This window comes from Diabrotica undecimpunctata, chromosome 2 (genome assembly GCF_040954645.1).
Source record: "Diabrotica undecimpunctata isolate CICGRU chromosome 2, icDiaUnde3, whole genome shotgun sequence".
Lineage (NCBI taxonomy): Eukaryota > Metazoa > Arthropoda > Insecta > Coleoptera > Chrysomelidae > Diabrotica > Diabrotica undecimpunctata.
This window is the reverse complement of record NC_092804.1, coordinates 173,451,321-173,463,961: the sequence shown is the minus strand read 5'-3', so window position 1 is coordinate 173,463,961 and position 12,641 is coordinate 173,451,321. Positions and strand designations below refer to the sequence as shown.

The 12,641-nt window shown below is 32.7% G+C and overlaps 1 protein-coding gene across 1 annotated transcript in view; it reads right to left on the bottom strand.

The window, feature by feature from the left end:
- Positions 1-855: 855 nt before the first annotated feature.
- The window catches only part of LOC140435238 (apyrase), a 120,185-nt gene continuing 108,399 nt past the window's right edge, over positions 856-12,641 (bottom strand). Inside the window, exon 9 of the mRNA XM_072524040.1 lies at positions 856-1,302. Coding sequence (XP_072380141.1) covers positions 983-1,302 — 320 coding nt within the window. The 3' untranslated portion in view covers positions 856-982. The remainder of the gene's footprint in view (positions 1,303-12,641) is intronic.

Below are 12,641 nucleotides of genomic sequence, written 5' to 3'. Positions count from 1 at the left end.
TGTTCCTGGGGGGACTTTATTGTAAGTTCTGGTTCTGGTTTTTTAAATTTGATGTTGTTTATTTTCTACTGTCTTTTAGATCTTAAAAATCTTTGTATATGTAGCTGAGGATCTTCTTCTTCAAGTGCCATCTCCGCGGCGGAGGTCGGCAATTATCATAGCTATTCGAACTTTTGAGACGGCTGCTCTGAAAAGTTCATTTGATGTACATCCGTACCACTCTCTCAGGTTGCGCAGCCATGACATTCTACGCCTCCCTATGCTTCTCTTTCCTTGGATCTTTCCCTGCATGATCAGTTGGAGCAAGGTGTATTTCTCTCCACGTGTAATATGTCCGAGATATTCCAATTTTTTTGTTTTTATTGAATTTAAAATTTCCATTTCTTTGTTCATCCTTCTCAGAACCTCTTTGTTTGTGACGTGTTCTGTCCATGATATTTTCAGAATTCTTCTGTACACCCACAGCTCAAATGATTCCAGTTTTTTCATTGATGTAGCATTCAAGGTCCAAGATTCCATTCCATAAAATAAGGTCGAAAAAACATAGCACCTCGCCAACCTAACTCTTAGTTCCAGTTTTAAATCCCTGGTACATAGAACTCTTCTCATTTTGTTGAAATTTGCTCTAGCCTTTTCTATTCTTATTTTTATCTCCTGATTGTAATCATTTGTGGAGTTAATCATTGTTCCCAGGTATGCATATTTGTCCACTTGTTCGACGTTGGTTCCGTTTATTAGAAGATTCTCGTTATTTCTTTGAGTGCTATTTCTTAGCTGAGGATAGAAGATAAAAACTAATTTTAAGGAAGCCTTTATAAGGATATAATATGGTGCAATGATAAATAAAACATAATCTATTAAAAAAAGTATTTTATGTAATCTACTAACTTGCTAATTTTTCTAAGACTATTTTTTGGCAGCTTTTCATTTAATTATGTATTACTTAATTGGTTTTAAATTACAAATTTTTAAAACAACAAAATTATTTACGAATAACAAACGAATTTTCGACGTTATGCAAAATAACTCTTCCTCCTTCTTCTTGGAAAATTGGCGATCTGTGACTGATGTAGTCTACATAAACGTCCACATCCACTTGTCCGCGTTTTCTATTAATCAAATTTTTTCCTATGATGTCAAAGCCATCACCACCTTGAGCCATATAAGAGTTAATAGCTAAGTTGTATAGTTTGTCCTCTTCGACGTCTTCATATACGGGTACAGTACAATTGTGACATCTCGCTTTAAGAGAAATGACCCTTTCACCTTCCGGTTTTGAGAAGTCGAATTCTACTATTATACCTAAAACAGAAGAAATAAAAAACATTATTAACAGGTTCTTCATTGGCCAATCACTTTTTTTTTAATAAAATTTCTATTACTTTCTTTAACTTTCAAATCAAAATCTAACACTTTAAATTGCGAATTTTGATTAAAATATCATTTTTTAAAATGTGAGTCCACGTTGGAGTTTTGCGGCCACCAGCAAGAGTTTTATCACAAAATGCCTATGAGAGTCCACCGTGGCATCACGCCTTGACTTGTCTATTCCTGTTGATAACGTATCTGCAAATCTAACAAGCGAAGGGGCCGTCAGCGTGGCTTGCGTTTTTCTTGTCAGTACTTAGATTAGAGCTGTACAATACAGTCATACGAAAAAGAGCAACAAAAACTTAAAAAATATTAGCAACAAACTCTGTCAGATGAAGAATCGGATAAGCTTGGCGACACTTCTGAAGTCTCCGGACAGGAAATTTTAGAACAACCCATAGTTTCCAATGTACTGAAAAAAGCTATTGTCGAGGCCGGTGAACAGCGAGAATTTACAGAAATTTACATTTGAGGACTACAATTTTGCAGGTTTTTATATACAATTATACGAAAACTTCTACAACTAATTGTCCTTTCAATTCTACGAATATTTTGTAGACGATGGTCTACAAAATATTCGTAAAATGATGATAAATACATTATATATTTATGTGTGACACAACACTGATGTCTCCGAAATAAAACGATTCCTGAGTATAGTTATATGGATAGAATTATATCTTTTCATTCGTACTGTTCAAAGAATAAACTTTTTTGTGAATTATATCAAAAAAGTAATGTCAAGAAATTGCTTCTAGTTATTGTGGAAAATGCTGAATTTCAAAGATAATTCAGTAACAACAGATGACCGTTTGCAGAAGATCGTTTCCTTGGATAGCAGACTGAATGATAAATTTAAGGCTGCATCGTTCCAAACGAAAACGTCTGCATTGACGAAACTTTAGTGCCTTTTCAAGGGCAACTAAAATTCAAGCAGTATATTGCCAACACGATGCACAAAGGATCAAATTATTCAAACTTTGTCTACAAGGTGGTTATATCTACGATTTTAACGTCTATTGTGAAAAAAAAACACGCTGAAGGTAGCACCGCACCGACAAATGTAGTGATGAAACTTTTGGATGCACTACTCGACAAAGGACGAACACGTGCAACTGATAACTACTACAGTTCTGTCACACTTGCACAAGAACTCATACACCGAAAGACTTTTATGATTGATACGCTACGTGCAAACCGCAAATATAATCCCAAAAACATCATTTCCAAAAAATTAAAAGTAGGCGAATATGTAGCTGAACAAAGTATTTCAGAATCGTTGTTTAGAAGTGGAGGGACAAGCGAGATGTGCTGATGATTAGTACCAAATTCGCTGACGAAATGGTGACAATGCAGAAGGCACGCGGTGATGTTGTAAAGCCAAATAATGTCATCGAATATAATAAATATAAAAGCTTCATTGATATTTCAGATTTAATGGAAAGCTATAATTACGTAGGTACAGGAATAAAATGATACACAAAATTATCGATGGAGCTCTTGACTGACACAGCACTTATAAATGCCTATGTAGCGCATCAAAGCATTGCCAATGAAACATGACAATTACCAAATTCAAGGAAGAGGTAATTAGGAACTTATTAGAAGATTTTATTGTCATATGAGTCATTATGGAAAATAGTCACAAACTTAGCGATGTTGGGTGTGCAGGCAGAAGACGATGTACGACACGATAAGTAAGATAAATTCTGTACGATCAAGTTGATACTAACGGAAAGTAAAATAAAGATATATAAAATAGTCAAACACAGAGCAAAGATAGTAAAAAATTTTAATCAGATTGATGTATTTGATATGAAAACTGTTCCTAATATCTAGCCTATCAGCCCATTAGAAGATGATGCAGGGAGTGTTTTGCTTCAGTTTTCTCTGTCGCACTGGGGGAACGCAACTGCATTGCAGCAGTCAGTCTATTTTTACTACATGTCTATGCGTGGAACCACTGCGTGAAACAGTTGTGAGGTTACATGGTAAAGTTGATTAGATGTCAGATTTCGACCCCTGAGTTTTCCAGTTAATAATTATTGGTTTCCAAAACAACCAACAATCAATCAAAACTCCGATTATAGCTGTAGGCTAACACAGGCGAAAAGAAATAAATTATGTTTATTTAACGGGATTAAAGGAGGTGCTTAGAAGCAAAACGCGTTAAATCCACTTTTTGTCGAAAATGAGATATTGAGCTTAACTAGTTCCCCAGAGTCCATTCTATAGGTACAACACTTTATTTACCGTCAAAACGAATTAATTCCAATACATTTCAATGGACTAAAAGTTACTTTGGAAGCAAAACAGATAAAGTTCCCTCCGCTTAAAGACCAAAACAGGTAAAGTCCACCGCAACGATTCCAACGAACCACAAGCATGCTGTAGACCCACGTGAGGTGGCGCTACATTTACAGAAGTAGATATCAGTCAGCAGTCAGTATTTTATTTTAATATAGAGAGTACAGTCGATTTCTTTGTAAATTTTATCTGACCACGTGCTGAGAGGTGTTTTGCGGTTAATATTAATAATTGTATTGAAATTTATCCCCGGAAATGGAACAATCCCCTTCAGTTGTGTCTCCATCTAAAGCGAGAAAGAGGAAGGGTAATCCTACTTCTACTAAGAGAGCAGTTGCAAAAAAATTAAGGTAAGTAATTTTTCTTTCTTTTGGCCATTTTTTTCTCTACTCATATGTGATACGACTTAGGCACTTAAAGTGTAATTAAAAAACTTGACCCTATAGTTCGTTTATTTTACACAAAAAACAACCATTTTTGTACGTTATAACTAATACTTCTTGTATATTTTAACACTTTAATTTAACATTTTGGTACAATAAAAAATCTACCATCACAGTATTTAGTACTGACTGTCTACCGTTTATTCCGTCAAAAAAATATAGAAAATTATATACACAATTGAGTGTTAAATACAAAAAATTATGACTGTAAACTTTAGGTAATAATTTAGAATAAAATTGAAGAATGATAAACTAAAATCTGTTTTTGTTTCTAGATATTCGGCACCACATGGCCCCATTATAATGCCAGACTGCAATCACGCTAAGAAAAAGATATACAAATGTAATGAATTGACCTACGAGAATGTCACAGCATTTCGAGATGCTTTTTTTGCAACTGAAAAGAAAAGTGATCAAGATAGCTTCATTATGAAACACACAGTAGTAATTCCACGCAGTAGTCGCCAAAAAAGATCAACTGAAAACAGAAAAGAAAAAAATTTCACAGGAAGATTTTTCGTAAGGAAATTGGGTGAAGGTGAAGATGTTCAAGTATGTGAACGGGCTTTTCGACTTATTCTAGGGATTGGTAACTCTAGAATACAGACTATCCTCCACAATTATGCAATCTATGGTAATGTTGCTCAGGAAAGAAAAGGTGGTGACCGCATTTCTAACAAATTCAATAAGAGACAACAAGGTGTTATAAAATACATCAGCTCTTTAAAGTGTTTAGAATCGCATTATTGTCGTAGCAATACTCGTCGAAGTTACCTTTCCTCCTCCAGATTTTTGTGCATAAGTTTAATTTGGGCTTTCGTTCACCTAGGGTCGATGTATGCTCGACGTGCCTGGAACTTTCAGAAAAAATAAAGCAAAAAACCGATCCTCGGCAAACCGCATCTTTAAAACCCACCCAAGCTATTCACAAAAAAAGGGCTAAAGCTTTTTTTGCATTACTAAAAGTACAAGAAAATGAAACTCTTACGCTCTTATTCGATTGCCAAAAAAATTTGCCCAGTCCCAAAATTCCAGATCAGGAGACTTACTATCGACGTCAACTTTACCTCTTCAATTTTTTTATTGTTGTTGGTAGTTCTCAGTGCAAAATGTCTCCAAATAATTGCTTTAGCTACGTATGGATAGAAGGAACTTATCCAAAAGGTTCAAATGAGGTAGCGTCATGTGTATTTCATTGTCTGCAAAACTTAGATACATCACAAATTAAGAAGATAAAACTTTTTGCAGATGGCTGCGGCGGCCAAAACAAAAATAAAACTATGATTGCTATGCTACACAGATGGCTTTTATTCGCTCCTAAGAACGTTGAAGGGATAGAATTTATATTTCCAGTACGAGGCCATTCTTTTATACCACCAGATCGTTTATTCGGTCTTTGCGAAAAAGGGTTCAACAAAAAAGAAATTATCGAGACTCCAGATGGCTATGTCAAATAATTAAAAAGTATGCTACAATAAGACGACTAGGTATTGACGTAGATATTTTTGATTGAAAGCAAGAGGCAGTAGATCATTTTAAACCTATTTCTCAATGGCACTTTAAATTTCAGCCTTCAAAAAAGTTCCAATTCAAGCGAGCAGCAAAATCCCAGCACATGATTCTCATCCAAGCAGAACAGTTTTATTACTACTCCATTGGTAATTTCAAATCCATTATGAAAGGGAAAGAAAATGTTTTAAGCATTAATACTTCAAAAATTGCTAAGGACAATACATTAGTAAACAAGAAAAAATTATCTGATGTCAAAAGGCTTCTTGAATTGCATTTTGGGTCTGATTGGCAATCTAATCCATGCTTAAAGTTTTACGTCAATTTTTTTGCTTCTTGTGAAGGACGTAGTGAAGTTGGTGCAGAAGTGGAAGAAGATTTATGTGGCATAACTGAAGAAGCACCAGAATTATGTGTCTAACATGTTATTTTTTCAATTTTCATTAAGAATGTAATAAAATCATCATACAATATATTTTTTACTCACTTCTTAACTAGTTGTTATTACTTTCAAATTAAAGCAAAATAAATAAACTCCATAAACTGAGATACAAAATGCAAAAAATTTAACTTTTGGGAGCAAAACAGATAAAATCCATTTTCAAAATAATAATTGAGCCGTTTAGAAATTTTTTGAGAACTCAAGATTTCTGCACAAAAATTTACTCAAACATCTAAACATATTTTACATGTTTTCAAAATAAAATATCTTAATATGAAGCGACCACCGTTTTTGCCCTTTTCTCAAAAGTGACGTCTTTGGACTTAACGCATTTTGCTTCTAAGCACCTCAGAATAGAAGAATGTTGCACCGTTACAAAAGTAACGTGCAGGAGAGACTTAATTATAAGTGAGGTAGGCAATGTTTTTGAAATTGTAGTATCCATATTTTTTATTACATGTGTCAAATGATTAAAGTAAAAATAAGAATAACTATATATTAGTCGCAGATTATTTTTTTGTAATTATTTAGATTGAATATACATTTTACTTAAACAATATGGTTGTGATTCTTTTAAAATAAAAATACATCTTCTATTCTGCCTCTATTATTATTATTATTGAACTATAGACTCAAATACATACTCTATAGTAAAGTGCACTTAAAATGTCACTCAATCGTAATAAAAGAGGCGATAAAAGAAATTTGTAACTTAATGAAAATAAGAAATACACAGAATAAAATATTTGCGAACTCAAAGCTCAAATTGATATGCTCAGTTGTTCTTAGCTTTATTGAATAAACAAAAAAAATTATGAGAAAAATATTTTATTTACGTAGGTTTTAATTCATAATAAATGACATTTCTAAATGGAAAGATATAGCGAGATATTTTTGTTTTTTTGTGTTATGACATTCGCCTCCGGATATACAAGTTCTATCCAATCCTGATGATTATATAAAGCGTATCCGGTAATTTTTTTCAATTTGTCTTCTGCTTTTTAAAATAAAATATTCTGCGCGCATTTTTTTCAGTTTCCAATTATATTTAGTTTATTTACTTTATGACATGTTTTTCAAAATAACTTACTGAACCTTTATGTAATTACAAAATACAGTGACACTTCTACCCATTCAAAATGGCATAGCGATACAAATACACAGCAAAGTAAAAACAATTCAATATATTTCAGCAGTTTAATTTTCAGATTTTTATGAGGTAAAAATTACAATATCGATGGCTAAGAGGACAAATATTATATGTCAATTTTTGTTATAAATGAGATGCGTACAGGTCTGTGCCGGTCGAGATTAAATCTTTATTGTGCTTAAATTTGGTATGTTCTTATAGAATGATTTACTAGTTACTAAAGTAGCAACTCTTCAACATGAGATCAAAGATGACCGGCGACCAAGCTTTAATGAATTTATGTCAAATTACTCAAAGATAAAGAGTGCTAGATTCGGCGTGACGACAGAAGTTCAGTAGGATCTTTTTAATGTTCCGCATAATCTCTATAGCCCACTGTGTTACCCAAGATCTTGAGATGACTAAAGGAATCTCATCTGTATTCTATAAGAAGTTCGGTCGTTCGGACGAGATTAAAAACCAGCAGCCTAAAAATGGAAGAGTACTGAGATTAGAAGATGGTCCTCGGTCTTTGCTCTATATGGTGACTAGGAAGTCGTATTCAGACAGGGCAAGCTACGAGGATATATGGCGCGCTCTAACTAATTTGAAAAAAATGGTGTGCAATTACGACATCAAGAATTTGGCCTTACCAAAGATAGGCCATGCACTAGATAATCTGGACTGGAAGATTGTCAGAAGCATGCTTGAAGTGATCTTCCAAGAAACCGGCGTACAAATTACTGTGTGTTGTATTAACCCGAAGAGATCGTGTCCTTCAAAGTCTGTAGACTGTTATTTCTTCTTAAGGGGTTCATGCAGAGCTGGAGAGTTCTGTAGATGTAGCCTACATCTGGAGTTGCTGATCGGGATGCTCAGATTGAAGAGGGGAGCAGTGTAACGAAATAGCCCATCACCGATGCGTCACAATTCTTAATAGGATAAATCTAGAAAATTAGAGGTGGGCTACTTCAGAATATTCTAGTACATAATAACTTGTATATACAGTGATGAGTGTCTTACCACCCGGCTTTTTAACGTAAGAGATAGAAAACACAGTTACCTTGTGAAATAAAAAGAGATGAAACTCGTAGAGGTGAGAAATAATCGGAAAAACCTATAATTTATATTACATTACATTACCACTAACGATAGTCTCACACCTTTAGACGTTAGATTCGAGCTAAATCACCTCGGTCATAATTATTATGAGTAACGTCGAATGTGTGACGTATTTCCATTTTTTAAAAACTGATTGACCACAATAAAGCAAAAATGTGTAGTGATTATTTAATCTAAAGTTTTAAATTATTAACCAAGAATAATTTCTACTATGATTTGAGGAGTTTCATACACTCTTGTCACGGAATAATTATAAATCCTTCGTGGATTAGTGGTAAGAATTCGACATTGCGATATAGACATCGCAGACGATTAGAGTTCAAAACCCACATGTGGTTTTCTTTTTTTTTTTAATAATTTGAAATTATGCAAAGATCGTTTTGCTTTGAATCATTAAACAAAACTAAACAAAAACTAAAGTTAAAACAAAAAATCTTATTGACAAAATAGTATCGTCGTACTTTCGAAAATAAAGTAAAAACTTTTAAAGAATGTTTAAATAAGTAAAAATTCTACAAAAATAAAAAAATATCCGTGGCCACTAATCAATCGATTAGGAAAAGTCGCACTGAGATATTCACTGACGATGAGAGAATTATGTGTAGGACAACCATCGTGTTGAAATCATATGGAATCAAAAGGTATTGGTAAATTATTAAAGGGCTGGGACAATTTCATTTTGCAGAAGTTCCAAGTTTTTCCGCCCAGTCAACATACCGTCTATAAAAAATGGACCAATGACCAATGACATGATTCCCTATTATGCCTCCCCAAACATTTACTTTTCGAAGACGCTGGGTACGAGCGACATAAATCTGACAAGGATTTCCTCGAGATCAATACCTAGCATTGATTGAATTGTGACGGCCATGCAATGAAAACGTACATTCATCGGTGAACAAAACGTTCTCTAAAAAATGTTCATCTTGATGTGACATTTCCATTGCAGTTTGAAAAAATTCTAAACGTCTATATTGATCCCCAGGAAATTGTTCGTTCGATTTTTGAAGTTTATAGGGACGGTATCGATGTCTTTACAAAATTTCACCTACTCTAAATCTTGGAGTTCCACATTGTTCTCCGAGACGAGTAGTTGATTGGGTAGGATTTTGCTCAATACTTGCACAAAGCAAAGTGTTCCTTAGTTCCAAATCTGGATTAACCTCCCTTCGTCTGCGAACTCCTCTTGGATCGAACACGGATCCATAAGTAAAAAAATTACGTATAATAGACTCAATTGTTAATCGTGCTGGAGCCGGCCTATTTGGAAACATATTTACAAATTGTTGTCTAATCATGTTGTCTGATAATCCATTCACATGCCAGACAACAATTTGCACTTTTTCCTCGACCGTTAAAATCCTTTTCACGAATTGTTTTTTCAATAAAAAGTTTCTGTTTACCGTAAAAAACACTTCTCGATGTGTTATTATTTGATAACTTGAAGGCTTGATGATTTGGTTAGCTATAAAGCAGGTAGCTGTTCGCGCGCATCCATTCCAATGTCGTCAATTGTTTTGATAATCATTACCTGTACAGAGAAATTGATATTAACACTGAGAATTTACTGATGGATTTGACATTAAACAGTCTTCAATGGATTATTTTCCATTCACAACTGAAGACTGTAAAACTGGAATTGAATTTGAAGTATTTTGTATTTCTATTTTATAACATTGAAATAAGAATAAATTGTAAATAATGAGTTTTTCGAAAACTTGTTACCTAATATGTATCATATTTTCAATTATTTTTGATTGAGTTAAACAAAATTTTTACCCTTGGTGTGAATTGAACCCCAGTCTTCTTATCGTTAGACAACGTCTCTAACTATTACACGAATTCTAGATACAATAATTGTTTTCGGACTGATTATACCTATTTAGTTTAGTCAAATATTTCAGTTGAGTTATTTTTATTATTAAATAAACTTAAAGATTTATAATTTAAAATCGCTACTAATTAATGTTTTTTACTATAATATATCTTAATATAATATTTAATCATTTATTCTAACATCAGAAATTATTAAAATAAAATATTTTCGAGGTCATCCGTATAATTATGACTGAAGTCAAATAGACGTCTAATAACTAGCCTTATCTCGTACTATTCTACCTACACCTACACTCGTTTTATTTAAAAACGGTACAGTACCTATACCCCCGTGAAAAAAATTTATGGGCAATGAAGAAAAATCGCATGTGTTTTTTTTGCTTTGTGTTTTAAATATATTTTTGTCCAAAAAAGTTATTTTTAACTTTAAAAAGTGACATTTCAATAGGAAATTAAATTCTGAACAACTTTTCTGTAGATTATGTACCAAAAATTGCTTTGAATTCACCCAAATGCATCCTAGTGCATAGCGATAAATTCATCGCTTTCTCAAAAACGGGCCCATTTAAATGACAGTACTTCGCGGTATTTTTATATTTGAGGGTCCATTGACTATATTAAATAATAACCTCCTTTAATGTTGTAGTTTCTTTTTAAAGTACATAATCCTATAACTAGAGATTTGAGACTTCTCTGAGTTGGTTAGAACGCACAGGAAGAAATCATTATAGTCTCGCCTACAATGATCTATTCTCTGTAGATTTTAGAAATGCAATAAGTGTAATGCAAAATATGTGAAAATTATACCTTTTAATATAAATTTAAACAAAAAAAAAACATTTTTGTAAACGAAATATGGAAAATGAAAATCTATGTATATGGTGCAAAATAAATATAATATTGTAATTATCAGAAGAATATCAGTTTACAAATTCTACTTCGTATTTACCCCAATTCACATTATATCAAAACCCATTCTACAAAATTTCAACAGTTGTACGTATAAACAAAAATTTTAAATATTTGTATTATTTCATTCAACTGTGTAGTTTAGGTTTTATGTTAGAAACCCCTAAAGAACTAAACAAGAAAATAACAACAACTTCTTGCGACATTACTGTTGATGTTACAAACATAAACCATTATTTACAACTTCTGTAGTTCTTAAACTAAACCCATCCCCGTAAAGAGCCTAAAGCGTTAGTGAGAAAAGTGCAAATGGCTGTAGGAACTATACTTTTGAAATTTCGACTTGCAAATAGAAAACTTCATTACTCTAACACAAATGTATTAGGTAAAACTTCGCAAGGGCCCGTCGACTTAAATGAAACGCAAGCCGAAACTTTTTAATAAGTTTATTAAACTAGGAGAGAAAATAAACAAATAACGTAATTAAGTTAAACTTAATTTTAACTAAAGTAATATTATTAGGATAAACGTACCGTTGTCAACATTAATTATTTGCCTAGTTTGTGCTTGGCACGTGATACTGATAGCATGGCTTGAATAATAAAAAAAACTTAACCACATTTAAAGTAATTCTCAAACAGTTAAAACTGTTAATAGGTAATACTGAAATGTTTCATCTCTTTGAACATTTCAAATCAGCATATAGTAGGGCCGTATTTGTTTTAAGTTGGGTGTGAAGTATATAATCGCAGTTTTTTGCATAAATCTCTACAAAATATCACTACAAACGATAATTTGCCTATGCGTGAGTTGTCAAATATTGACTCTCAAAATACAAACATTAGTAATGTTTGTATTTTGAGAACGATTTCCGAAGTAAAAATTGAAACGTCAATAAACGTATTTTAACCTTTAATTGTCTCTTATTCCCATTTAAATAGTAATTAATTTAAAATGCCACAAGAAAATAGCTTCAGAACAATATTAAAATAAAATTAGAATGAAAACAAAAGCGAATTGACGCAAAAGCAAACAATAAAAGTAAAAAAAACAGCGAAACCAAGATCAATTCCGAGAGCAAAAAATTTCAAACTGTTGCAGATACAAATATTTTTAAAGCAGACAAACTTATTGATCATAAACTTAAAAGCACTACTTTGAAAAGTTTAGTAAGAGTACATATACCAGAAGTGATTAACCTGAAAGAAAAACAAAAATTGTCATGGAACCAATTTCCTGATTCTTTAGATGAAAACGTTAATCTTCCCACAATTGATAACATATTTTTTGATGTCTGCAACAATCTGAATTTATCAAATTTAAAGAATACATCCCAAAGCAAATGTACTAATTTGAAAACCAACAAAGAAAAACGTGCTGGTGAGTCGGCTAAAAGAAAGTTATTTTTTGAAACTAAGGGACATCCAGGACATGAATAAATACAAATTCTCTCAGATATAACGGTAAAACAATCAGACGACACCAACCTACCTGTAAATAACCTTTTGTATACAGGATTGTGTTATTCTTGTTCCTATACTATATCGAAATCAAAAGTTGGATTAAAATGTCT